The sequence below is a fragment of the Bos grunniens genome, chromosome X, assembly GCF_055505025.1.
Source record: "Bos grunniens cultivar Pamir isolate PY7600 chromosome X, Bosgru_T2T1.0, whole genome shotgun sequence".
Taxonomy (NCBI): domain Eukaryota; kingdom Metazoa; phylum Chordata; class Mammalia; order Artiodactyla; family Bovidae; genus Bos; species Bos grunniens.
The window spans coordinates 19628-47283 of NC_141194.1; the positions used below are offsets into that span (position 1 = coordinate 19628).

Below are 27656 nucleotides of genomic sequence, written 5' to 3' on the forward strand. Positions count from 1 at the left end.
TGGGGATCCACCTTCACCCGCAGAGACCACACACGGCAGTCAGGGCTGGGACAAGGGCCACTCGGGGCACAAGGGCCGGACACTTCAGTGGAGGACTTGGCCACCTGCCACCCAGCGTGACCCGGCGGGATCAAAGGCTTGGAGGCCTGGATGCTGCAACGGAGCCCTGGGCTGACAGTCCTGTTTGCCCCGGTCCTGGGCAGCAGCAACCACATGCTGGACAGCGGCCAGCGCTCAGCCAGGTGGTCAGGTTGCCCTAGCCCAGCTCACGGCCCTCAGGGTCCCTGTGGTCACACCCGGGTCACGCTGGCATCCCACCGTCTGGGCACTGGGCCCACGACGGCCCCCGGGCAGGGCCGGGCCCTGCAGACTATCTGTCGGGGGCACCCGGGTCCCCCCACCCGGCCAGGCAGCGCTGTCCTCACAGGAGTCCGCCGCCTAGAGCCGGGCGATGCAGGGGTCGGGGCGGGGCAGGTCTGGGAGGCGGTCCCTCTACCTCGGGGAGTGGGTGTTCCCGGCATCCAGTCGGACCTTTGAGGAAATGCCTGAGGCTCCCGCGGGCAGAACGAGCTCAGCGAGCAAGCCGGAGTCCCGGCTGGACTCCGCGGTCAGAGAGTGCGGTGCGCACGCGGCGTCCCCCGGAAAGACACAAGGGCAGACTTCCTAGGTAAGGCGGGGGTCCCGGGAGGTCTGCGCGCTCGGGCCCCGGCCCTGGGCGGCTGGACTGGGCGGCGGGAGGGGCTGGAGGGCTAGGACCTCCCGGGGGAAGGGAGGCAGCCACCTGGCGTCTCCACGTGGAAGGAGAATCCCTCCGGGTGGTAGCGCAGAGCCCGACAGAGCCCCTGGACTGCGGCTCGCGGGGAGCAGTGACAAGCCCATCACGAGTCCTGAGCCGGTGCTGACCCTGTGCTGGCTGTTGCCACTGGGGGAGGTCTCCATCTTGTCCTGACGCTGAGCGGGTAGGGCCACGGGCTGGTCGGAGTGGATGGGCACTTTGGGAGCCCGGGAAGTGCTTGGGGGACCCAGGGAGCGTTTCAGGGGGCTGGCAGAGTTTGCGGGACAGTGAGCCTTTAAGGGGGCTGGTGAGTTTGGGGATCCAGTGAGTGTTTCACGGGGCGGCGAGTATCTTGGGGACCCAGTGAGTGTTTCAGGGGGGCTGGTGAGTTTGGAGGACCCGGTGAGACTTTCAGGGGGCTGGCGAGTATCTGGGGGGCCCAGTGAGCTTTTCAGGGGGCCAGAGAGAATCTGGGGGACCCAGTGAGTGTTTCAGGGGGCTGGTGAGTTTGGGAATCCAGTGAGTGTTTCAGGGGGCTGGTGAGTTTGGGGGACCCAGTGAGTGTTTCACAGGGCTGGCGTGTATCTGGGGGGCCCAGTGAGCTTTTCAGGGGGCTGTTGAGTATCTGGAGGACCCAGTGAGCCTTTCAGGGGGCTGGTGAGTTTGGGGACCTGAGCAAAGGTCTAGGAGCCTAGTGCTTGTGAAGCCTGCTGACCACTCGGGGCCGGGTGAGCTGGACGACAGGAAAGGCTTTGTGCTGGGTTCGTCGGCCCTGCGTTGCTCCATCCATTCATTCACCTGAGAACTATGTCCTGGGCGCCTCTGTGCCCATCCCACCCGCAGATGTGCGTGCGGTCACACGGGGCCTCCCCCGTCTCCCCCCAGGGCCCGCGGGGGCGGAACCTGCCCTCACCGGCACGCGCCCCGCACGCTCACCTGAGTGGCCGGAAGACACAGAGGGCGCGGCAGGCACATGAGGAAGTGCCCCGAGGAGCGAAGCCATGGGGGCGTGCTCCCTGGGGTGCTGTCCGAGGCCTCGAGGCTGGGTGGCCCTACTGCCGAGCACTCCTGAATCTGCACTTGGAAACCAGACAGCTGGGGCTCACAGCCAAGGGAGAGAGGGTAGGTGACCGACACATATGTACTTGGGAGACGGGAGAGTGCCCTGCAATAACGGGATGGGTGTCCACGGGGGATGGAACATTTTCCCTCCCTTCACAGTGAAGCCACCACAGTCTCAGGCCAGTGCAAACAGGAGGGTGAAGGGCTTGTGACACAGTGACCTGGATTCTGATGGAACAGGCCCAGGGGAGGGGACACAGGAGGGCTCAGGACTGGGCAGGCCTGTGTTACGGGCAGACGTGGGAGGGACACCCAGCGGCCAGGAGGCCTGTGTTACGGGCAGACGTGGGCGGGACACCCAGCGGCCAGGAGGCCTGTGTTACGGGGAGGGGACACAGGAGGGCTCAGGACCGGGCAGGCCTGTGTTACGGGCAGACGTGGGCGGGACACCCAGCGGCCAGGAGGCCTGTGTTACGGGGAGGGGACACAGGAGGGCTCAGGACTGGGCAGGCCTGTGTTATGGGCAGACGTGGACGGGACTGGGCAGGCCTGTGTTACGGGCAGACGTGGGCGGGACACCCAGCGGCCAGGAGGCCTGCGCTATGGGGAGGTCTCCTCTGCGAGGGGAAGAGACAGACAGACACACACACAGGCGTCCGCAGGATGCTGACGCAGACGCACCAAAGGAACCCTTCGAGATGGGCGCACACACCCACAGGCGCCCCCCACGGTGCTGTGCTCGGGCTTCCGACATACTGTTTTGCTGTGTGTTCTACTTGCATCTCGCTGAAGCTGATGAAAATCATATTCGGATTAGGCGAGACTTATTCTGAAGGGTTATTGTGAGGAGCAAAGGGGACTTACATGAGGATAAGAGTCCTCCAGGGAGAAGGACTGCTACTCTAGAGAGCCGATTACATAGGGGTAGGGCTTTATTTGTACAAGGGGCACTACTACTGTGGAGAGGTGCCTAATATGATAGAGGGGAGGTACAACAATCAATGGGGCCATGACCATGTAGGGGGATATTCCTGTGGAGAAAGTGAAAGTCGCTCACTCTGACTTTATACAGGCCACGGAATTCTCCAGGCCACAATACTGAGGTGGGTAGCCTTTCCCTTCTCAAGGGGGTCTTCCCAACCCAGGGAGTGAACCCAGGTCTCCCGCAATGCAGGCGGGTTCTTTACCAGCTGAGCCACCAGGGAAGCCCTACTGTGGAGAGGGGACTCTTAATAAAGGAGGACCCTTACTGTAGTGGGGGACTCTTACTGTGGAGGGGGAACAGTGATAATAGGGTCACTCTGATACCTTGGGGGCTGTTACAGTAGAAGGACAACGACAATGGGGGAACTATTGTAATAAAGGGAACTATTACAATAGAGGGGGCCATTCTGCAGAGGGGGACTATTACAGAAGAGGCGGAACTCTATCTGTGGAGGGAGGACTCTTAGCATAGAGGGGCTGTTACGAGAGGAGGGCTCTCACCGTTGAGAGGGAACTATTACAGTATAGGTGAGACTGTTGTAGTAGAGGGTGGTCTACCACTGTAGAGGGGGGACTACTACTGTACAGAGGGGACTACCACAAAGGGAGAGTGACTATTAAAATAGAAGAGGAGTATTACCTTAGGGGGACTATTGTAAGGAATGGGGGTCTATTACTGCAGACAGGGACTATTACAATAGAAAGGGGACTGCTGAAATTGAGGAGGACTATTACTATAGACCAGAGAAGGCAATGGCACCCCACTCCAGTACTCTTGCCTGGAAAATCCCATGGACGGAGGAGCCTGGTGGGCTGCAGTCCATGGGGTCACTAAGAGTTGGACACGACTGAGCGACTTCACTTTCACTTTTCACTTTCATGCATTGGAGAAGGAATTGGCAACCCACTCGTGCTCTTGCCTGGAGAATCCCAGGGATGGCGGAGCCTGGTGGGCTGCCGTCTATGGGGTCGCACAGAGTCGGACACAACTGAAGTGACTTAGCAGTAAGTACTATAGAGGGGGGACTATTATGATAGGGGAGAGACTATTAATATAGAGTAGCGACAACAGAAGAGGACTATTAGTGTAGAGGGGAAACTATGAGAATAGAAGCAGGACTGTTATAGTAGAAGGGGGACTTTGTGGAGGGGGAACACTGACAATAGAGGGAGATTATTAGAGAGACTTTTACATAGAGACAGAATTATTACAACAGGGGGTGGACTATGCCAGTAGAGGGGGACGTTTACCATAGAGGGAGATTATAGTAACAGAGGACTTTTACTCTAGAGGGGGGATATCAGAAGCAGACGATTATAATTATGGGGACTACTGCAATCAAGGAGAACTATTATTGCAGAGAGGGGACTATGAGAGTATAGGATTATTACTCCAGGGCAGACTACTACTGTAGAGGGGGAACTTTGACAACAGTGGGGGAGCCATCACTATATAGTAGGACTATGACATTAAAGGAGGCTTATTTTTAGAGGAGAGACTTTTACCACAGAGGGGGTACTATTACAAGAGAAGTATGACAACCGAGACAGGACTATTAGTGTATAGGGTGGAGGGCTATGACACTAAAGAACTATTACTCTATGGGGAAACTGTTACTGTAGAGGGAGACTATGACAATAGAGGGGAGCTCATACTGTAGAAGAGGAACTATTACTGTAGAGGGGGGACTATGACAACAGAAGGGGACTATTACTGTAGAAGGGGGACTATGACAACAGAAGGAGAGTATTACAAGTAAGGAGGACTATTATTACAGAGGAGGGGCTCTGACAGTACAGCAGCACAGTTACTGTAGAAGCGGAATTTTGAAATAGAGGGCTGTTACTCTAAACACTATGACATTAGTGTTAGTCGCTCAGTTGTGTCCAACTCTGTGACCTCATGGATTGTAGCCCATCAGGCTCCTGTGTTCATGGCATTCTCCAGGCAAGAATACTGGAGTGGATTGCCATGCCCTCCTCCACTATGAAATTAGAGGGGGCTATTACTACAGAAGGGGAACTATTACTGTAGAGGACTATGACAACAGAAGGGGACTATTACTATAGAGAGAGGACCTTAAGAATAGGGACAACCCCTGTCTGTGGAGAGCAGTAAACCCAAGAATAAAGGCCCAGGCATGTGTTTGCCATGAAAGGAGTCCTGATGGGACGTGGACCACAGGCCCTGACTCGGGAAGAGCCGTGAGGGGAGGCTTCTGCCCAAGCAGGGACAGTGGCTGCAGTTGGGGATGGGCAGGTGGAACCAGCGGGTCACAGGCCCATGTTCTGACCGGTCCTGGGAATGACCGGGTCGGCCGAGACGGACGATCCTAGGGAGGGACTGGTCTGTGTGGCCGGGTCAGAGAAGTGAGGATCTCAGTCTCTACAGGGAGGGGTCTTTGCAGAAACTGTTTGCAGGACATGGTGGGTGAGGGCGGGGCTTCCTGGACCCCCGGGTCACCTTCAACACCACGCAGAGGGCTCTGTCCCCTCTCCCCGGTGGGAAGACGAGGCACAGAAGCTCGGGGGCGATGTCAGGGGCCAGGCAGGTGGCCGAGTCTGCAGCCAGCACTCAAGTCCGGGTCCATGTCTCCAGGTGATGGTTTTAAACCGTCTCCTTGCATCATGGGATGGCCGCGCTTGGCCCCACGGGGGTAAAGCCCAGTGTTTTCACTCCCCTGTCCCCGCCCTGTCACACCCACCCAAAACAGGAGAGGGGACACTCAGACCCTGACTGGAGGCGCTCCCAGCTTCTTAGCTGCTCAGCTGAGCTGGACAGAGCGCCTCGGGGGCGTGAAGGGGGTGTGGCCTAGCGCCTGTGCTCCATCCCCCTCGGATGGAAGCCCCCATTCCTGGAGACCCGCCGGGTCAACCGGGGCCCCTTAGAGGAGGTGGCTGGTGCAGAGCGCGAGGGTGGGGGGCCCTCTGGAGGGGTCGCCAGCTGCAGCCGCAGGGAGAACAACTTGAGCTGCTGGGGTCTGTCTGTTGGTCCCTGTCCCTCCTCCTGGTCCCTGTCCCTCCTCCCTTGCTCCCCCTCAAACCCTCACTTCACCTCCCGTGTCTCTCTTTACGTCTCGGTCCATTTCTCTCTGTCTCATTCTGTCTCTAGAGCTCATCTGCCCTCTGCAGCACCCCATCCTTTCTCTTGGAGAGAAGCCCGCTGGTTCCCGTTTCTCAGAGCCAGGCCTCCGCGCCGCCAGCACCGTGCCTTCTGCACGTCCTGTTTTAACTCCTGCAGAGCCCCGTTTCCTCCCCAAGATCTCCCGGCTCGGCCTCCGATGGGCGGGCAGGTGAGCTCGCCCGGCTCCTTCAGCGGCCTGCCCTACGCCTCCAAGGCGAACGCGGACTGGATGTCGGCGCTGAACTCTCGGCTCTGGGACGTGCCGCTGCACCAGCTCTCCATCCCAGGTGAGGCCCCGCGGGCTCGGCTCAGCGGGAAGGCGGCCGCCAGACGGTCCGTGTGTGCGAAGCCTCAGTGCCAAACATGCACACATGCAGGCACACACACGTGCATGCACACACACACACACACCACACACACACACACACGCATGCACATACACACCGAACACACATGCACACAGGGATACATGCACACACAGTGCACACACACACACACACACACACACATACACACACCAGCGCCTTCCCTTCTGAGTCCACTTTATCCCCATTCAACCTGGAAGGTACATGAACCCCGGAGAGGCTGCCTTCAGGACACATGGCACCCTGGGCGGGAGGCGGGCGGGGCGGGGCGGGGGGGGGAGGGGGGGAACGTCGTGCTTTCTCAGCCTCTGACCTACTCCCGGGGACCCCTGGGAACTTCAGCTCCCTCACCTTCGCGCCCACGTTTTCCATCAGAGCTCGTGCGGCACGTTCTGCACTTGAGCCTGGAGGGCCCAAAGTTTAAGATGTCCACCGGCCCCCAGATGACTCGGTAAGTGGTACCGGAACTATCTAATTAAAATGAGGAACTTCTGACTCCAGTCAGTTTGGTCGCAAAGTGCTGCAAAGCTCAGCCGTGGGCAGTCATCTCGACTTGGAAATGCCCAGCGGTGCCCAGGCAGGTGGGCACTTCCAAGGCAACACTGCTGTGCTCAGGCCATCGGAGGGGCAGCCACCAGGGCCTGGGCAGGGGGGGTCCCCACCGGCCAGCACCAGCCTGCTCACCTCCCAAGGTGCAAACGCTGTTCTCCACCCGCACTCCTCTGGCCGCGACCCTGGGCACTGCCCGCTGGGCACGCACACAAACAGCGGGAGAAACAGGAAGTGCTGTTTCCTACGGAAAGCAGCTTCAGACCCCTCCTCGCCCTCTCAACGGCTCTGGGGTTTGATGCCCGCCACCCCACCCTCCCCGGGAGGAGGCCCACACGGCCGTTCCCTGCGGGTGTGGAGCAGGCAGGGAACCGCGGACCCCGTCTCCGCCCTTCTGCTGCTTCCCCACGAGCAAGGCCGTGGGGGCCCTGCAAGGAAGGGGCGTCCGGGTCTTCAGGCCACCTCCACCCACGAGGGGCCCGCTCTCCTTAAATAGAACTCCTGAGGCCCTCCAGCAGGCCCGGGCACCACTCACCTGCTTCGGTCTTTGCAAATGCACCTGTTCTGGACATTTCTTATGAATGGGCATGGAAAATGTGTCTTTCTGTGTCTGCTTCTCTCGCTGACCATCGTGTGTTCAAGGTCCATCCACGATGCAGCCTGTGTCACAGCTTCACTCCTTTTCACGGTGAGTCACACACCATGGTATGCATGGACCACATGCCGAGAACCCACCCATCCGGCCACTCGTCCACTCATCCATCCGTCCATCCACCCACTCACTATCCATCCACTCATCCATACAACCACCCCCCACCCATCCACCCATCCGTCCCTCCATCAACCCAGCTATGCACCCACCATCCATCCATCCATCCATCCATCTACTTATCTATCCACCCTCCCATCCACTCTGCCATAACAGCATCAAATCAAATTATACTGTGAACTTGTAAATCCTCCTTGACCCTGAGAATAAATTTTAAAAAAAAAAAAGGGAGAAAGAAATACAGCTCATCCAAACCTATGTTCAGAGATGGAAGGGAAGGGTTTCTGCCTTGTCCCCAGGTGACTGCCAAGGTGTGGATCTGTCCACACTGTCTCTGCAACACAGCACACAGATTTAAAAGGAAAAAGAACAGATGAAACCGGCATCATCAAGAGCCTGAAAATCCTATGAATAACTTCAAGGAACTTGTGACTAGAGAGGGTCTGTCTGTGCTCACTCATGTCGCACTCCCTGTGGCCCCACAGACTGCACCCGCCAGGCTCCTCTGTCCGTGGGATGCTCAGGCAAGAATCCTGGACTGGGTTGCCGTGCCCTCCTCCAGGGGATCTTCCCCCGGGATCAGACCTGCGTCTTTTATGTCTCCTGCACTTGCAGGCGGGCTCTTTGCCACGAGCACCTCCTAGGAAACAACAAACCATAAAATCAAAAGCCATCTTAAGCCTTTGCTGTCCCAAAACGGGGCTCCCTGAAGAAACTGCTCTTCACTGTCTCACACTGCAGAGACCCCATTGCAAAATAGGGTTCAGTTCCCTGGTCTCGGTGGATGTGACTTTCAGGATTCCCCGTGCCCTACAGCGCTATAGCTGTGCGTCCCGAGGGCAGCTCGGGGGCACAGAGGACAGGCTCGGGGGTGACGTGTCCCCTGCCTGGTCTGCCCACAGGGAGCCATGACACGATGACCTACTGCCTGAATAAGAAGTCACCCATCTCCAGCAAGGAGCCGAGGCTGCTGCAGCTTCTGTGCAAAGTGCTGCCGTGTGTCACCCTGCCCGTGGTGCTCAAGTGGTCCACCACCCAGGTGAGGGTCTGCGGGCACGCCCGGGCCAGGCCCAGCTCCAGCCGCTGGTGTCCCCCGCGGGGCTGTGCCCTTATCCCTGTTGGGGAAACGGAATTGAGAACAAACTCCCTGTAAAGCACAATTGTCCTTCAGTCGCTCAGTCACGTCTGCGTCTCTGCAACCCCATGGACTGAAGTCCACCAGGCTCCTCAATCCATGGGATTCTCCAGGCGAGAACACTGGAGTGGGTTGCCATGCCCTCCTGCAGGGGATCTTCCCGACCCAGAGAGCCTCCCAGAAAGGCAGCAAAGGACAGAGCTTTACTGTGGACCAGCCTGAAGCCAGAGGGGGACCTGCGGACTATGAGCATCACAGGCTGAAGTCAGAGAGGCTGTGGGAGGGGGAGGGAAGGGGCAGGGTCCCGCCCGTTGTGCAACTGAGGACAGCTCCTTCCTGCTCCCAGATAAGCAGTAGCTGAGTTCTGGCGTCCTCTGAGGTGGGTTTGTGTTTGCGACACCCCCTCCAGGGAGGCTTCCTTGGTGGCTCAGGTGGTAAAGAATCCGCCTGCAATGCAGGAAACTCAGGTTTGATCCCTGGGTGGGGAAGATCCCCTGAAGGAGGAAATGGCCACCCACTCCAGTGTGCTGGCCTGGAGAATCCCATTGACAGAGAGCCTGGTGGGCTGCAGCCCGTGGGGTCCCAGAGAATGAGACACAGGCACTCCCTCCCTTCCCCTGCAGTGCTCCTCCCAGGCGGCTCCGGGTTTAGGGGGTGGGGAGAAGCCGCGTGGGCAGCAGTCACTGTGCAGGATGGAGAGGGGTCCATGGCGGGGCCTGTCTGTGGGGAAGGGGCACCGACTGGCAGCGGCCCTGTCGCTAGCACACACGCCAGCCGGGGGTGGATGCTGAAGCATAGAGAACCTTCCCCAGGCCCAGGGGCCCACCTGGGGGGCAGGCTGCCCCACCTTCCTGTACCCTGCCAGCGGGGGCACTCACATTCCTGGTTTTTCAGCTCCCAGGCTGGTCCTCCCAGGAGACCAGAGGCTGTCAAGCACACCTCTTGCCTCGTGTAATTGTTACGTCTTGCCTTGTGTAATTACTTCCTCCTGGGAGGTCCCCAGTTGCTGAAATCCTGCTGGGGGACCTGAGGGGCAGAGAGCAAGGGCTGGAATGTGGGCAAGCCTCATTCCTGCTCGGGTCAGGCGCCTGTAGCTCGCACCCAGAGGGACGGGTGCACCAGAGCCCGGGAGGCCTGCAGGGCTGGGGGCCCTCGGCTCTGAGGGTCCCTTGGCGCCAGGGTCCCTCCGTCCTGGGGGGCCTGGGTGCCAGGGTCTCAAGTGGTACGGCTGCCAGGGAGGCCCAGGGTGTGCGCGGTGGCTGGGGGGGTGGTCTTGGGGGGTGTTGAAGGTCGGCAGCTGCAGCAGCCCTTGACTTAATCCTTTTAGAGGTGGATGGCAAGTCGTAGCTGACAATATTCATATTAGTCTTTGCTTTTTCTTTTACTTTGGATGGGATGGGGGGGCTGTGACTTTCTTTCCCATTTTTTTATCCTTTTATTTTTTTCTTTTTCCATTACGACTCCATGCAGAGAACACAGCACCGTTTTCTGCTACTAGTTGATGTTAATATTCGTTTTTACTTTTTCTTTTATTTTGCATAGAGGAAGACTATCGCTTTCTTTCCTTTTTTAAATCCTTAGATATTTTTCTTTTTCCATAATGACTCTGTGTAGCGAACACAGTACCATTTTCTGCTACTAATTTATGTTAATATTAGTCTTTGCTTCTTTTATTTTGGATAGAGCACATCTGTTATTTTCTTCCCAATTTTCTATCCTTATTTTTTTTTTTTTTTCCATTATGACTCCTTGTAGAGGACACAGTACATTTTCTGCTACTAATTTATATTAGGGCTTCCCTGGTGGCTCAGCTGGTAAAGAACCTGCCTGCAATGTGGGAGGCCTGGGTTTGATCCCTGGGTTAGGCATATCCCCTGGAGAAGGGAAAGGCTCCCCACTCCAGTGACCTTGCCTGTAGAGTCCCATGGACAGAGGGGGTCTGTGGGCTGCAGTCCACGGGACTGCCGAGAGGTGGACACGACTGAGCAACTCTCACTTTTCGTTTATGTTGCTGTGATTCTTTGCTTTTTCCTCTTATTCACACGCCGGGCAGAGGTTTCTTCCTTTCCTTCTCCCCTTGGTTCCTCCTTGCCTTCCCCAGTGCCTTTGTGGGGGTGGCGGCAGACCTCTGTGGCTCTCGTGTGTCCTCACATCCGAGGGTCCAGCTGGGCTGTCCTGGAGCCTGCACTGGTGAACCCACTGGGGGCTTCCGCCCAGGGACTGCCAGGGAGGAGGCTGAGGCTGGACCCTGCAGGGGCCCCAAGACCACGGTCTGGGCCCGGGCTCTGTGGCTGCACATGACCAGTGACCCTGCAGACCCCGCTGCCAGAAGCAGGGCCTGAGCCTGGCGGCGCCAACACTGCTGACTTGACAGTGGACGACGCGGCCCTCAACTGGGCGTCCTCAGCGCGGGCCCAGCCCCCGAGGGCGGCGACGAGCTGAGGCGGGGCCGCCCTGTGCCCGGCACCGGTGACCGACCCCTGTGTGCAGGTGCTGAGCGTCACGGAGCAGCTGGATGCTGGCGTGAGGTACCTGGACCTGCGGATCGCACACGTGGAGGACGGCTCGGAGAGGAACCTGCACTTCGTCCACATGGTGTACACGACGGCTCTCGTGGAGGTGGGCACGCGCGGGCCAGGCGGGACAAGCTGACCTGTAAGGAGCAGCACAGGTCCACCCTGGTTAGAAGACGCTGACCCCTAAGGGGACAGACACACGTCCACTGAGACAGACACACGTCCACCTCAGACAGACACACGTCCACCTCAGAAGATGCTGACCCCTAAGGGGACACACGTCCACTCAGACACACACACGTCCACCCCAGTTAGAAGATGCTGACCCCTAAGGGGATAGACACACGTCCAGACAGACACACGTCCACCTCAGAAGACGCTGACCCCTAAGGGGACAGACACACGTCCACTCAGACAGACACACGTCCACCCCAGTTAGAAGACGCTGACCCCTAAGGGGACAGACACACGTCCACTCAGACAGACACACGTCCACCCCAGTTAGAAGATGCTGACCCCTAAGGGGACAGACACACGTCCACTCAGATGGACCCACGTCCCCTCTCGTCAAGAGAGGCTGACCCCTAACAGGATGGACACATGTCCACCCCAGTTAGAAGACACTGACTCCTAAGAGAATGGACACATGTCCACTCAGACAGACACATGTCCACTCCAGTTAGAAGACGGTGACCCCTAATGGGACGGACACACGTCCACTCCAGGCAGGAGAGGGCTGGCCTCTGGCATCAGTCACTCAGAATCCCTGACCAGCGTGCATTTCTGAACTCACACCTGTAGCCCTGGCCTCTGGGGCGTCTCCCACAGTTTAGCTAAACCGGGTCCCTGGCGCATCTTCCTGCGTCCAGTCCATCCTCTCGGCTGCCAAGTCACTTCATGGCTCCCTCTGGCCGTGGCCCCTGTGCCCCCACCACAGACGCCAGCAACCCTCGGGGTCTAGGGGCACCGTCCCTGGGTCTCACTGTGCACGCACCCTGGCCTCGCACACTCCCTGCAGTGCATACCTTACACGATTCTATGAGCACTGCTCCCTGCTGCTGCGCACGCACACACACGCATATCTGTGCACACACAGGTCACGACCACATAAACACACGCGTATGCACCCGTACGTACAGGAGCGTGTACACACACACACCCACACCCGTGGCTCCCCGCTGCCACTCAGGAGAGGCTGGGTCCCTTGGGAGCAGCGCCTTGCTTGTGTCTGTGTGTCAGGACCCCCTGACCTGTCTGTGGAGTGGTCGTGCTGGGGTCGTGCTTGTCTCTCACACAAGGCCCTTCTCGCCACCCCCGCTCAGGACACGCTCACGGAGATCTCCGAGTGGCTGCAGAGCCACCCCCGGGAGGTGGTTATCCTGGCGTGCAGGAACTTCGAGGGCATGACGGAGGACCTGCACGAGTACCTGGTGGGCTGCATCAAGAACATCTTTGGGGACATGCTGTGTCCCCGCGGGGTGAGCAGGCGCCGCGGGCTCCCCATGCTCTTGGCAGCAGGGGTGGTGGGAGTGCCAGGCTTCACTGGAATCACGGACCATCCGCTCGCTGCGTGAGGCTGATTCAGGCACCAGGTGATGCTGCTCAGGAAGCCCAGGAATCCACCCACCACTGTCTCCACTCAAACACGCCAGTAACCAGCCCATCACTGGTCACAGGCACCCCCAATAATCCGCCCTGCCCGGTCTCCACTCAGACACCCCCAAAATCCAACAATCACTCCTCAAGATGCCCCAGTAACCCACCTGCCATTTCCTATTAGAAACCCCAATAATCCACCCACCTCTGTTTCCACTCAGGAACCCCAATAATCCACCCATCACTGCTCAAGACACCCAAGTAATCTACCCACTAGTGTCTCCACTCAAACACCCCCAAAATCTACCAATCACTGCTCAAGACACCCCAATAACCCACCCATCACCATCTCCACTCAGACACCCTAGTGATGTACCCACCAGTGCCTCTACTCAGACACACCAGTAATCCACCATGACTGTCTCTTCTCACGGAGAACCCAATAACCAGCCCATCACTGCTCACAGACGCCCCAATAATCCATACACCACTGTGGCTTCTCGCACACCCCCAATAACTGACACATCGTCACAAGGCACCCCAATAACCCCTGTGCACGCGTCTCACGGGCACCCGGATGATCCCCCCAGGAGGTGCCAACTCTGCGCCAGCTGTGGTCACGGGGCCAGCAGGTCATCCTGTCGTACGAGGACGAGGCATCCGTGAGCCGTCACACGGAACTGTGGCCCGGGATCCCCTACTGGTGGGGGAACAAGGTGAAGCCCCAGGACCTCGTAAACTACCTGGAGCTCATGAAGAGCCACGGCCGGCCGGGTGAGTGCCACCTCGCACCGAGACACCTAGCCACACGCGTGTCCAAGGGCACGGGGCTGGTTTTGGGTTCAAGTGGAGAAATGGAACGGGACGTGTTAGGGGTATTACTCTGTCCACCACAGGGGGTCAGGACGTGGACATCCGTGCGGACATTATCGTGCCCACCACACGGGGTCAGGATGTGGGCAGGACGTGGACATCCATGCGGACATTACTGTGTCCACCACACGGGGTTGGGATGGGGCCATCTTTGGGGTCACTGTCCAGCCTGCCTGCCCTCTGTAACAGCAGAAATTCATGAGTCAACACCCCTGTGAGCCCCTGCTGTCTGAACTTTGGTCTCTGTCAGACATGTGAAGCTCTGACCACTGCGGAGGCCAGAGTCTGGATGGGGTGACAGCGTGGGCAGGTGACCCCATGGGTTAGTGGTTGCATGGGTGGGTGACCCCATGGGTTACTGGTCACATGGGCAGGTGACCACGTGGGTGGGTGGCCGAGTGGGTGGGTGACTGTGTGGGTGAGTGAACAGTTTGAGTTTCTGACCACATGAGTGGATGACAGTGTGAGTGGGTAATCATGTGGACAGGTGACCGCATGACCTCACAGGTTAGGGACTCCGTGGGTGGGTGAACACGTGGCTTGGTGGCCAGGTGGCTTAGTGACCCGCAGGCTGCTGACCCCGTGGGTGGGTGACTATGTGAGTTGCTGACCCCATGGCTGGGTGACCTCCTGGGTGGGTGACCACGTGGGTTGGTGGCCACGTGGAGGGGTCACCACATGGGTTGGTGACCATGTGAGTTGGTGACCACATGGGGTGGTTGGCCACAGGACCCCGTGGGTTAGTGACCGCACACGAGGGCGGCTGGAGCCAGCACCGTGAACAGAAGCCCCTCTCTTGTCCCAGGCGGGCTGTTCGTGGCCGGCATCAACCTCACGGAGAACCTGGAGTTCATCCTCGTTCACCCGGCCTGGTCCCTGAAGAAGCTGACCCTGAGTGGGCTCCCCTACCTGTGCGCCTGGGTGCGGGCCCAATGCCCGGGGTCGGCCGCCGGCTGCACCAACATCATTGCAGGCGACTTCATCGGGGCCAGCGGGTTTGTTAGCGACGTCATTGGGCTTAACCAGAAGCTGCTTCGGGGCTGACCGACAGCACGTGGGTGGAGCTGGCCATCGCGGAGGCTTCTCCTTGGTTGTGTCCTGTGACATCACCGGCCTTAACCGGAAGCCGCCTGGGGCTGACAGACGGTGCGCCGAGGAGCTGGGCATCGCCGAGGCTGTTGTCAGTCCTGTCCTGCGGGGCTGGTAATCCGTCCGTCCATCCACGGAATGTGGGTGGCTGCAGAGGTGGGGCCAGGTGGCAGGGTCCTCCATGTCTCTCAGTGGATGTAGGGTGTGAGGTGATGATTAAAGGCGATGGTGTGATTTGTACAATCACATCTTCCAGGGAGACATACTGGTTCTCAGGTCTGTGGCTTCCCTGTGGGAGAGGCTGGGGAACGCCCTCCCTCTGGGCGCTGAGAGCAGCAGACACAACCCCCAGCTGGGTCCGGGGGCGGGGGAGGAGGCAGTATGACACAATTCATAGGAGGGGACTGAGCGCATTAAGATCCCACTGAGAAATCCCTTTTATTAGATGAGGGCCTTCCCTGGTGGCTCACCTAAGAAAGCCTTCTTATCTCTCCTTGCTATTCTTTGGAATTCTGCATTCAGGTGGCTATATCTTTCTGTGTCTCCTTTGCCTGTCTCTTCTCAGCTATTTGCAAGACCTCCTCAGACAACCACTTTGCCTTTTTGCATTTATTTTTCCTGTGGATGCTTTTGATCACCACCTCCTGGACAACGTTAGGAACCTCTGGCTATAGGTCTTCTGGTACTCTGTGCGCCAGATCTAGCCCTTGAATCTATTTGTCACTTCCACTGTATGATCACAAGGGATTGGAATACAGCAAAGAAACAGGAAAACAATAGAATGGGAAAGACCAGAGATCTCTTCAGGAAAAATTGGAGATACCAAGGGAATATTTCATACAAAGACAGGCACAATAAAGGACAGAAATGGTATGGGCCTAACTAAAGCAGAAGAGATTAAGAAGAGGTAGCAAGAATACACAGAAGAACTGTAAAAAAAGGTCTTAATAACCTGGATAACCACAATGGTGTGATCACTCACCTAGAGCCAGACATCCCGGAGTGCAAAGTCAAGTGGACCTTAGGAAGCAACAGTACAAACAAAGCTAGTGGAGGTGACGGAATCCCAGCTGAGCTATTTCAAATCCTAACAGATGGTGCTGTTAAAGTGCTTCACTCAATATGTCAGCAACTTTGGAAAACTTGGCAGTGGCCACGGGACAGGAAAAGGTCAGTTTTCATTTCAATCCCAAAGAAGGGCAATGCCAAAGAATGTTCAAACTACTGCACAACTGCATTCATTTCACATGCTAGCAAGGTAATGCTCAAAATCCTTAAAGCTAGGCTTCAATGGTATATGAACCAAGAAATCCAGATGTATAAGCCTGATGTAGAAAAGGCAGAGGAACCAGAGATCAAACTGCCAACATCTGTTGGATCACAGAAAAAGGGAAATCCAGTAAAACATCTGATTCATTGACTACACAAAAGCCTTTGTGTGGATCACAACAGACTGTGGAGAATTCTTCAAGAGATGGGAATACCAGACTACCTTACCTGCCTCCTGAGAAACCTGTATGCAGGTCAAGAAGCAACAGTTAGAACTAGACATGGAACAACAGACTGGTTCAAAATTGGGAAAGGAGTATGTCAAGGCTGTACACTGTCACCCTGCTTATTTAACTTACATGCAGAGTACGTCATAGATGGGCTGGATGAAGCACAAGCTGGAATCAAGATTACTGGGAGAAATAGCAATAATACATGCAGATGATACCACCCTAATGGCAGAAAGTGAAGAGGAACTAAAAAGCCTCTTGATGAGGGTGAAAGAGAGAAGTGAAAAAGCTGGCTTGATACTCAGCATTCAAAAAACTTAAGATCATGGCATCAGGTCCCATCACTTCATGGCAAAAAGATGGAGAAACAATGGAAACAGTGACAGACCATTTTCTTGGGCTCCAAAATCATTGTGGATGGTGACTGCAGCCACAAAATTAAAAGATGCTTGCTCCTTGGAAGAAAAGCTATGACAAACCTAGATAGAATACTAAAACGCAGAGACATCACTTTGCTGACAACAGTCTATAATCAAAGCTATAGTTTTTCTGGTACTCATGTACAGATGTGAGAACGGAATCATAAAGAAGGCTGAGTGCCGAAGAATTGATGGTTTTGAACTGTGATGCTGGAAAACACTCTTGAGAGTCCCATGAACAGCAAGGAGACCAAACCTGTAATCCAAGAGGACATCAACCCTGAATTTTCATTGGAAAGACTGATGCTGAAGCTCCAATATTGTGGCCTCCTGATGGAAAGAGCCAACTCACTGGAAAAGACCCCAGTGCTGGGAAAGACTGAGGGCAGGAGGAGAAGGGGGCAGCAGAGGATGAGACGGTTGGATGGCATCACCAACCCGTGCATTGGAAGCACAGAATGGTAACCGCTGGGCCACCAGGGAAGTCCCAGTTTGTGGCTTTTTGTGACCAGACAACCAAGAGGTTGCTAGCGACTTGCATGATAATCCTTGAAGTATCCTTGAAAGTCCAAGGTCGATGGAGCAAAGTGCACGGCTGCTGGGTCAGAAAATTAACCAGGGCTTCCCTGACAGCTCAGTGAATCCGTCTACCAATGCAGGAGACATGAGTTCTGTCCTTGATCCAGGAAGATTCCCACATGCTGTGCAGCAACTAAGCCCACGCGCCCCAACTACTGAGCCCTATACTGTAGCACCTGGGAGCCTCAACTGTTGACGCCTGTATGCCTCGAGTCCATGCTCTGCAACAAGAGAAGCCACGCAACGAGAACCCCGCACACCACAGCTAGAGCAGCCCCACTGCAATTAGAAAGAAGCCCACACAGCAGCAAACAGCCAACACAGAATACAAAACCCGACACAAAAATTCAAAACAGAAACCACTAGCCCACACAGTGAAGGATCTAGGCTCTAAAATTCATCTTGGTACCCACCCGCGTCATACAGGTGTTGGGGGCGCCCCTGGGGGCTGCCCCCCCACTCCCCCTTCCTGTGACCATGGCCTTCCATTCACCTAGCCAGGCCTGTTCTCGAAGCCTTGGGCCCCAATGGGGGCAGGGTTGGGGGGAGGGGGGAGCCTGTCTGCAGGAGGGTCTCAGGACAGTCTGGGTACTTGGGTGGTCTTATACCTGTTCTCACCATATGCCAGCCCGAAGCCTCTCTCTGGGACCCCCTGAGATCCTGGGACCCTGAGACCCCCCACCCCCTCCTTGTCCCATGAAACCCCTGCCCTCTGCCCCGTGAGACCCAACCTCCTCCTCCCTGGGATCCCCTCTCAGCTCCCTCGGGGGTGTCAGGCCCAGCAGTCGCTGGCCTGTGTCTGTGGCAGCTCTGAGGTGAGTTCTGCTCCCCTGAGTTCTTGGGGTACAGCTTCTAAGACTTGGGGGGACCCCGGGGAGCAGGTGGGGGGATACTGGGAGGAGAGGGGACCAGAGGCCAGAAGTGACCTGCACTGTCCTTCCTGTGTCCGACAGACTGGGAGGAATTGGGAATGGAGCTGGGAGGAATTGGGTGGCCAAGCTCTGGGGATCCTGGAAGACAGCATGACTGACCGGGCCCTGGGACCACGTGGGACCACCAGGGCAGCCCTGGCCCGCTGAGGGGGGCTGGACCCTGGGAGCCTGGGGGTTCATCCCAAGTCACATGCTCACCACCCACCGGGGTTAGGGTTAGTGCCCGTCCACCCCACCTAGCAGACCCAGGAGGATGGAGACCAGCAGGGGCTGAGCTGAATGAAGGGGAGCGGCCAGAGGCTCAGGTGCCCTGAGGCCCTGGCTGGCTGGCTGGCTGCCCGGTCTGCTCATCCCTCTGAGAGGGTGCTCTGCTCCCAGACCCTCCACAGCCCCACTTCTCCACCCCGTGCAGGGCCTGGCTGTCAACAAGAAACCAGAACTTGTATTTTCCTTTAGGTGAAAACACCTAACGCCTGTGCGGTGGGTTCTGTGTGCTGGGCCCTATTAATGAGCAGATCCTTCCCGCTTGCTGGGTTCTTGTTTTAATCACTCCCTGGACACTGCTGTGTGCAAGGGCAGGCTGTCGGATGGGACCCGTGTGAGATACACAGCAGACACACAAACTGGACCTGCCTCCCTAGAGGGCAGCGTTCACAGGGTGTCTGCTGGGCGGCTGGTGCACAAAAACCACAGAGGCTAGTTCACACACACACACACACACACACACACACACCGCACTAAGCTTTACTGGTGTGTGGTCAACCACTCTGGACAGACATCTGCTCCCCAGACACCCCGACGGTCGCCCAGAACCACTCAAGAGTCCCACCGGGTCCCGTCCCCAGCTGGCTGGCGGGGGTGGGGACGGTGGGGTTGGGGGCGAACACCCACCGCACGTGCTTGTCTCTGAGACTGAACTGTGCAGCGCCCTCATCTGTGGGGAGGGGGGAATCCTTTCACCCCGGAAACAGCTTCCGGAACCTTCCGTAAGCAGAGTCACTGATGATGACTTTCACGTCGGCAGCCCCGGCCTCGGGGATCACGTCCACCGCCTGCACCGTAGCCTCCTGGTGAAGCCAGCTGCGAGGGAGACGCAATTGGCGGGGGGCGGGGTGCAGGTCACAAGATTGGTGGGCGGGACACGCAATTGGTGCCGGGACACGTGATTGGTGGGCGGGAGACTATTAGTGGGCAGCGACACAATTGATAGGCGGGAGACGTAATTGGTGGGAGACGCAACTGGTGGGAGGGACACATGATTGGTGGGAGGGAGACGTGATTTGTAGGAGGGACATGCGATTGGTGCGAGACACAACTAGTGGGAGGGACACACGACTGGTGGGAACCAAGATCCCAACAGTGTCTGAACCCCTACCCAGCCTTCCCGGGATTGGGAGGCCAGTATCTCCCACAGTCCTGGCGAGTGGACACAGGGCCATACGCCTGCTCGTGCCGGGAGGGAGCCGCAATTGATGGGAATGGAGACCCTGACCGAACCTGAACCCCGACCCAGCCTTCCCAGGGTAGCGGGAGGTAACTGGGGGTGGGGGTGGGGGGCAGTACTGTCCGCGTTTCGAGGCATGGACACGCGGCCGGACCCCTGCTCATACGTGGAGAGCGTGGGGACGTGGGGGTGACAAAGCCGCCCAGCACCGTGGCCTTGCCCTCTAACAGGAATGACACCCCACCCAGTACAGCGATCATCGGCGCTACCACCCATCCAACCAGCCCACCCCACGCACCTCAGCCGCGGCCCCGCCAGCCGCACGCGGAGGGTGAGGGTCCGTCTCCCCGTGGCTCGCAGGACGGCGTCCTCCACCCTGGCCATCAGCTCATCCAGCCCGAGCCCCAGAAGGGCAGACACGGCCAGGACGTCGGGCTCCGCAGGTGTGTACCTGTCCGGGCGGCCAGCACAGCACACTCAGCAATGACGAGCTCACCTGGGCACCAGGTCACCTCGTTGTGGACTCGTATCATACACTCCAGGGGTGGGGGGCTCACCCGGGCACCAGGTCCACCTTGTTGTGGATTCCATTGTACACTTCAGGGGTACGGGGCAGGGTGGCTAACCTGGGTACCAGGTCGCCTCCTTGTGGACTCCACCTTACACTGCAGGGGCCAGGGGAGGGGGCTCACCCGGGCACCAGGTCCACCTTGTTGTGGACTTCCACCATGCTCTCCAGGAGGGCGTCTGGCAGACCCAGGCCCCGCAGGGCTGACAGGACACTGGCCTTCTGCAGCTCCGTCTCGGGGTGGCTCACATCTCTGACATGGACGATCAGATCCTGAGGACCAGACGGGCCAGGTGGTCAGATCTTGGGGCCAGGGGCTCCCACCCCCAGCCCCGGAGGACCCGCCAGCCCCAGGACACTGCTCCTCCCGGTGAGGGCAGAGCTCCCCACCATGGGGGCCTATACCTCGAGGGGTGGGTGCGACCTGAGACCACAGGGTGGCTCTGTGGTGCACACAGCCCCCCAGCCCCCTCATTAGGGTTTCTGTAGAAGCTGCCACTCCCTGTGTGCCTGGACCCGAGAGACTGCTCAGCACCCCCAAACCTGCCGCCCCCGTCTCCCACGCCACAGTGCTGACGCTGCCCCTGGGTGCGGCCACTGACCCCACCATCAGCAGCCCAGCCAAGTGCCATATTCAAAGCTCTGGGCCGGCCCACTTTCCTGTGAAACCTTCAAGCTCGCATTTTAAAGAAGTTCTTTCCCCTGTTTCATGTTTTACACACAGGTTCCTCATGCACTGGGAAAATATGGATAAAAGGAAAGTAACAACGGAGGGTAATTATGTCACGGAAAGGAGGTGCTCTGTCTGGTTTTACAGAATTCACTTCTAGGTTCTCTTTTTGATGAAATAAATTTTCTTTTACTTCAGGTTTCATTTCAGAAATTTTACATTTTAAGGAACCTTGGAGGATGAAGCTGACAGCTGCACGGTGCCCTCAGCCTCAGCTGCTGTAACCTAGAAGGTCCCAGGGTGCCTGTCCCTGGGCCCTGCCACCCCCCTGCTGAGTAAACGCCAGGCTCTGTTGGGGTTCACTGTTTCTGGGCCCCGGATACGGCCAACACAGAAAGGGAAACCCCTCTTCATTAGCATTTCCTTCAGAAAAATTACAGTTGTAGGGCTTCCCTGGTCAACTTCCTGGCAAGTGGTAAGAAATCCACCTGCCAATGCCCAACATGTGGGTTCAATGCCTGGGCCGGGAAGATCCCAAATACCGCGGAGCAGCTAAGCCGGTGCATCACAACTAATGAGCCAGCACGCTGCAAATGCTGACCGCCGCGGGCTACAGCCCCTGCTCGGCAACGAGAGAAGCCGCCACGAGAAAAGCGGGCGCCACAACCAGGGAGAGGCGCCCACCGCCACGACCAGAAGCCCCACAAGCCGCAACTAGAGAAAGCCCAAACAGCAGTGAAGACCCAACACAGCCAAAAATAAGTGTTAATAAATAAAAACCAAAACTTACAATTGTACAGTCAGGCCTAGCTCCCTGAGTGGAGGGGCTTGAGAGGATCTGGTCCCTGTGATATCCCGTGTAAGGGGACACAGCCCTGTGCTGTCGTAAGGAGCGAACCACCTCCCCTCCCCATCTGTTGGTAGCTGAGGGGGAACCGGCCTGGCCCTCCCCACTCACCGAATGGGCCACGTCCTGCAGGGTGGCCGAGAAGGACTCGACCAGGCTGTGGGGCAGCTGGGAAAGAAAGCCGATGGTGTCCATGTAGAGGACCGTCAGCGCGGAGGGCAGCCGCCCCGCGTGGGCCGTGATGTCCAGAGTCGCGAACAGCTGGTTCCGGGGCTGTATGGCGGCGTCCCCGGTCAGGGCCTTGATCAGCGTGGTTTTCCCTGCAAGTCGGGGACACGGGGACATGCGTCTCAGGCCATCTTGGGTCCCCTAGCGTCTACTTCTGAGCTTGGGCTGCTGGACGGTGGGATGGGAGCGGGGAGGGTGTCTGAGCCTGGAGTTCTCTGCAGGGCCCTGGTGTCAGATACGGGTCATTAAAGAACACAGCTGCTGTTGTCCAGGATTCGGGGTAAGATAGATCAGGCCTGGGTGGGAGGGTTAATGTAGACAGACGAGGGGCATGGTGTAGACAGTGGTCACATGTGTGTGAGATGGGGAGGCGTCCCTGGTGACAGAGGGAGGTGTCCTGGACCATGAGTTGAGATATGGGTGTCCTCATACAGAAGCGTGATGGTGCAGTTGGGCAGATGCTATGTGCCTGCCATGGGATGGCAATGTAGACACAGGCCCACCCAGCTCTGCCCTAGGGAGGCCCCGCCTACCAGTGCAGCCGGAGGGAGATCCCACCCACCACCCTGGCCCCAAGGCGGGTCCACCCACCAGCCCCACCCCAATGAGGCCCCGCCCACCAACACAGGGAGGCCCCACACCAGCGCAGCCCCGCCCCAGGGAGGCCCCGCCCACCGGCACAGGCCCGCCCCCAGGAGGTCCGCCCATCAGCCCCATACAGCCCTGCACAGTCCAGGGGGGGCCTGCCCACCAATGCAGCCTGAGGGAGATCCCACCCACAACCCTGGCCCCAGGGCGGGTCCATCCACAAGCCCCGCCCCAGGGAGGCCCCGCCCACCAGCTGCTCCTTGGGGAGGGCCCCTGCCCCTTGCCCCGCCCAGGCCCCAATCCCTGACCCGCCCCTCACCACAGTTTGTGTATCCCACTACAGAGACCACGGGGAACTCCTTCCGCCTACGCTGCTGCCCCAGAAGGCGCCTCTTGCAGCGGAGTCTCTCCAGGGCCTTCTGGATCTTGGCTTCCCTGTCCCTCAGGAGACGCTGCTGCAACTGCAGGAAGGACTCCCCTAAAAACACCCAAGACGGCGAGTCAGCGAGCAGGCCCGGGGTAGAAAGGGGGCAAGAACTGGGAGGTGGGGGGTGGGGCGGGTGGAGGGGAGGAGGGGCGGCCTGTGGGGCTCTGACAGGTGTCAGGACCCCGGGGACAAAACCGCTAGCCTGCGTCCCCGGCACAGCCTTGGCACCTCCTGTTGGGAGACGGCTCTGTCCGGAGGAAGGCGGCCTTGCCCCGGCCCTACTGCCCTTTGGGGTCACCTGGTCTCCCCCTTATCCCTGAGAAGGAAAGGCCGAGGGGAGAGTCCTCATGATGGCCACAGTGGGCTGAGCAGTGCCCTAGAGATGCATCCACGTCCTCACGCCTAGGACCTACAAAAGGGGTCTTATTTGGAAATGGGGTCTCTGCAGAGGGGATGAAGTGAAGGACCTGAATTAGGGTGGCCATAAACCCAAGGACAGAGTCCGTATAAGACACGGACACAGAGGAGAAGCCACGTGAAGATGGAGGCAGAGACAGGAGGGAGGTAGCCACCAGCCCAGGGCTGGACACCTGGAGGCCCCAGAAGCTGGAAGAGGCGGGAAGGACGCTCCCCTGGCCTCTGGATGGAGCTCAGCCCTGGGGCCCCTTGATACCCACCCTTTTTGAATGCAACCGCAGAGAGGCCCTCTCAGGACTTGTGGGGGACACTGTCCCCTCTGTAGGGGTGGTGGCCATGATAACCCCCTTCTGCACACCTAGTGAGGAGACCTCAGACACGTACCTGACCCCATGGTGTAGCGAGAGCTCCGTCCGCGTCCGCCCAGGTGGGCAACATTGCTTTTCACGTGGGACCTAGCTGGAAACGGGTTGGCTCAGCAGACGGGCGGACATGTGCGTCCACCACAGGACGTGGGGTGAGGACAGAGCAGGGGGCTGGGGTGGGGGTGGGGTTCCTGGAGGAGGGATCGCTGGGGACCCCCTCCGACATGGGCCATCACGGGCGAGGACAGAGGGCCCCTCCCTGGGTGACATGTCTCTGCTCACGTACAGATGGGACCTGCAGCCACAAGCTTGAAGCCCTATCCACCAAATCCCACCCTCAGCATGCCTGGCAACATGTCTAGATACATGAAAACTACAGAAAGTCCTGGGAGGGCTCCCTAGAGAGGGTCCCGGTTGGGGGGATCCCTAGAGAGGGTCTCGGTGGAGGGGGGGGTCCCTAGAGAAGGTCCCGGTTGGGGGTCCCTAGAGAGGGTCTCGGTGGAGGGGGTCTCCCTAGAGAAGGTCCCGGTTGGGGGTCCCTAGAGAGGGTCTCGGTGGTGGTGGGGGTCCGTCTGCACTGGCCCGGGTCCTGCTCGCACCTGAGCAGAGGGAGCTCGGCCAGCGCCACCTGCAGTCGCGCCTCCTTGGTGCGGGCGTTGCAGCGGAATATGTGAAGAACCACGGTGAACCGGTCAAACACCGGCACGCGCCAGGCAGCTTCCAGGTCTTTCTAGAAAAAACAGACAGCAAGGGAGGGAGGGGATGAGCCGTGAGCCCAGGCCCCTGGAGACCTGCTGACCCGCTGCTTCGCCGTACCTTGGTGGGCGTGGCCAGCCTCTCCACGTTCAGGAAGACAGAGGTGATTTCCGGGGACCCTCTGATCCTCTCTAGGAAAAGAGAACCCCCGGTCAGAGGCTGGTGCACCCACAACGTAAGTCTGGGGAGCGGCCCTGCGCTTTGATCGGCTGTGTCCCCCAGACATCCCCTGGGTCTCAGAGCACAGTATTCAGGGAGCATGGAGCATGGGTCAGGGAGGACCAGGCTACAGTCCATTTCCAGGAAAATAGGTCTCATACCTGCTGAAGCTGAAGCTCCACTACTCTAGCCACCTGATGCCAAGAACCAACTTACTGGAAAAGACCCTGATGCTGAGAAAGATCGAGGGCGGGAGGAGAAGGGGACAACAGAGGATGAGATGGTTGGATGGCATCAACCACGTGCCATGAGGCCCAGAGGGACGGTTGAGCTCGCGCCACTCTAGGAGGGGGCTGTGACACATGCGATGGACTCACCCGTCAGCTGCTCCAAGGTCCCTCTGCCGAAGATGAGCTTCTTGTCTGGCGTCTTGGTGGGTACCACCATCGTGTCCACCACCGACCAGCCGTCCAGCGTGCACACCAGCGCTCGGGCCTCCGCCACCTGCCACTCGGCTTAGGGGAGAGATGGGCCGGTGTGAGGGCCACTTCCGGGAGGGTCAGCACTGCCCAGGGTCCTGGCCCACATGCCCCCAGGCTGGGATGGCTTCCTGCTTCCTGGCCACACAGAGATTCCCAGAAAGCACCCAAAAAGGCATTTCCTTGAAGTGGAGATCTGTTCTGGGTGGATGGTCAGGAGTGGGACGGAGGATCGGGGAAGGAACAGGAGGGGAGGGGAGGGGAGGGTTACAGGCGAGGGGAGCCAGAGCTGAGCAGGGGACGCAGGGACAGCGCCCCACCCCACCCCCGCCATGTTGGAATTGGGCAGGTCTGCCCCGTGGGGGACTCAGGGTCCTTTATGACCCACTAGACAGCATGTCCCATGAAGCTCCCAGGGCCCGCAGAGCCTGCCGTCCTGTATGTGGGGTGGGCTGAGTCCCGTCCAGGGAGGGTGTCACGTCCTGGGTGACCAGAGCCTAGTTCCAGCCTCCCTCAGTGGCCGCCCTTGCCAAGCCCATCATGAGCAAGGAGGCGCCCACCCAGGGTCTGTGGCCCGGAGGAGTCAGAATAATGGGGCTGGCGGGAGGCAGGACCCACCCAGGACAAGAGTCCGGAGGAGTGGGGACACAGGCCGTGGATCAAAGGCGATCAGGACCTGCCCTGTCCTAGTCCCTCCTCCGGCCGGTCCCTCGCAGGGCAGCTGATGGACAACAGACACGTGGGCAGCACTGCCACCACGTGGCTCTGAGCCCTGACGGGGTGGACAGGGCTGGCGCAGGTCTGGAGGGGCTGGGAGCCTGGGGGCGATGGCCCGGAGCACAGTTGTGCCCTGGCTGTTCTCCGGTGAGACGTGAAGCTCAGTGGCCAAAGCTTCACGGGAGGTCAGCCTCCCTCCGGAGCCCGTCCCCTCCACCCTGCGACCACAAGCGCCCCCGCCCAGCCGCTCAGCTGGTTCCCGTTTCTGCTACAGAAGCTTGTGCACCATCTCCGGGCTTAGTACTCAGCGGCACAGAGAGAAAGCGGGTCCATAAAAGGCTTAAAGCCGAGGGGCACCCTGCGTGCACCCCGCGTGAGTTGCTGGGATCGTTTGCATTATGGATGGGGAGGCCCCGGGGGAGTAGGGCAGAGCGACACCCAGGAGTGGCTCAAAGGGAAAGGGGCTCGCTGCGCGCAAAGCAGGAGGGAGCCTGTGCCCAGAATGAGGGTTTCCAGGCCCATGGTAGGGAAGGGGACGCGGCTCCCGGAGCCAGCGAGGGAGTAGGCGGTTCAGCCTCCGAGTCCGCCTCAGAGGCCCCACCTAATGGGCTGCAGCGTCGTAGGCAGGCCGCAGAAACCCGCCTCCGGCGCCCCGCCCCCAGAAGCCCCGACCTATGAGCTCCGGCCATCGAGGTCCAACCCCAGAATCCCCGCCCCCAGAAGCCCCGCCTCCGAAGCGCCGACTTCCCCGCCCCTTAAGCTCGAGCCTTCTCGCTCCGCCCGATCCCGCCCCCGTCCCCGCCTGGCCCCGCGCTCTCGGTCACCTCGGGTCCCCTGCGTCTTCCCGGGCCCCCACTTGACCTCAGGGTGAACCAGGCACACGCGCTGTGTCCCCGCGGGCAGCAGCGGGTCCCTCCTCAGAAGCTCCTCCTCGTCTTCCTCCTCCTCCGCATCTTTGGGCTCCTCCTCCCCGTCAGCCCGGCTTCTCTGGCCATCCGCACGTGAGCCGCCCCCTCCACCCTCCCGCCCCTCTGAGCACCCCAGGCCCCCGCGGACAGCGGCGAGGGCGCGCTCGGGGTGGGGCGGCGGCGGCAGCAGTGCGGCCCTCGGGGGCCGGCAGCCGCGAACCGCGCGAGACAGCCAGGCGCCCCCGCGGCCCGCGGCCCGCAAGGCCCACAAGGCCCACATCCCGCGCACCTCTGCGCAACAGGGCGGGACCTCCGGGGCGGAGCCAGCTCCCTAGCCAGCTGCCCGTCGGTTACGCGGGTCAACAGGGCGGGGCCTCCTCCCTTGCCGGCTGCCCATTGGTCACCCGTTTAAACAGAGCGGGGCTTTGGGGCGGACCCAGGTCTTACAGGCTGCCCATTGGTCGCCGGGCACTCGCCGCCGCCACCTGATTGCTGTGTGCGAATCTCGGCCCGGAGGCGGGTCCGGGCGGTGCCGCCGGGCACGAGCCTTTCTCTGTTGGGGGTGCTCGCGGCCACCTCCCGTGGCGTGTAGCGCCGGAACCGAGCCGCGCTGCGCACCCAAGCCGGGGCCCACGACAGCCTCCGCGCGGGGCCGGCGGTCTGGGCTTGCGGGTCCAGTTCTACCCTCGGGAGCCGGGAGCTCTGCCTTGCGCGTCCGAGTGCGCCCCCTAACCCGGAGGTCCCAGCTCCTGCCTTGGGGCCTGGAATCTGACCCGAGGGTTACCCTGAACCGTGTTTCGGGCTCCGCACCCGCTCC

At 59.2% G+C, this 27656-nt stretch overlaps 2 protein-coding genes and 1 long non-coding RNA gene across 8 annotated transcripts; 1 reads left to right on the top strand and 2 right to left on the bottom strand.

The window, feature by feature from the left end:
- The first annotated feature begins 232 nt into the window (after nucleotides 1-232).
- PLCXD1 (phosphatidylinositol specific phospholipase C X domain containing 1) lies at nucleotides 233-15100 on the top strand. Of its 3 annotated transcripts, none has more exons than XM_086386007.1 (7): nucleotides 233-667; nucleotides 5934-6232; nucleotides 8531-8667; nucleotides 11254-11382; nucleotides 12602-12757; nucleotides 13466-13649; nucleotides 14554-15100. In XM_086386007.1, exons 2-7 carry the CDS (start codon nucleotides 6103-6105, stop codon nucleotides 14790-14792), a joined length of 975 nt encoding a protein of 324 aa, XP_086242133.1. In that variant the 5' UTR covers nucleotides 233-667; nucleotides 5934-6102; the 3' UTR covers nucleotides 14793-15100. The 3 variants fall into 3 exon arrangements, with proteins under 3 accessions (XP_086242133.1, XP_086242132.1, XP_086242134.1); XM_086386008.1 differs by lacking the exon at nucleotides 233-667 and adding an exon at nucleotides 1661-1897; XM_086386006.1 differs by having other exon boundaries at nucleotides 297-667; nucleotides 13466-14794.
- Nucleotides 6652-7709, bottom strand: LOC147339659 (uncharacterized). Its single transcript, XR_015158293.1, has 3 exons — nucleotides 7395-7709; nucleotides 6995-7058; nucleotides 6652-6781 (listed from the first exon to the last, which is right to left on the bottom strand). It is a non-coding gene; the product is annotated as an uncharacterized LOC147339659 (long non-coding RNA).
- On the bottom strand, nucleotides 10262-27144 carry GTPBP6 (GTP binding protein 6). Of its 4 annotated transcripts, none has more exons than XR_015158289.1 (11): nucleotides 26756-27144; nucleotides 25113-25250; nucleotides 24637-24707; nucleotides 24420-24550; nucleotides 23840-23910; nucleotides 22931-23089; nucleotides 21907-22115; nucleotides 20403-20551; nucleotides 20009-20161; nucleotides 19158-19346; nucleotides 10262-11416 (listed from the first exon to the last, which is right to left on the bottom strand). XR_015158289.1 is itself a non-coding variant. In XM_086386003.1 (10 exons), the coding sequence occupies exons 1-10, from the start codon at nucleotides 27117-27119 to the stop codon at nucleotides 19223-19225; spliced, it is 1569 nt and encodes a 522-aa protein (XP_086242129.1). In that variant the 5' UTR covers nucleotides 27120-27144; the 3' UTR covers nucleotides 18793-19222. The 4 variants fall into 4 exon arrangements, 2 of the variants coding, with proteins under 2 accessions (XP_086242129.1, XP_086242130.1); XR_015158290.1 differs by having other exon boundaries at nucleotides 23840-23914; XM_086386003.1 differs by lacking the exon at nucleotides 10262-11416 and having other exon boundaries at nucleotides 18793-19346.
- Nucleotides 27145-27656: the final 512 nt, after the last annotated feature.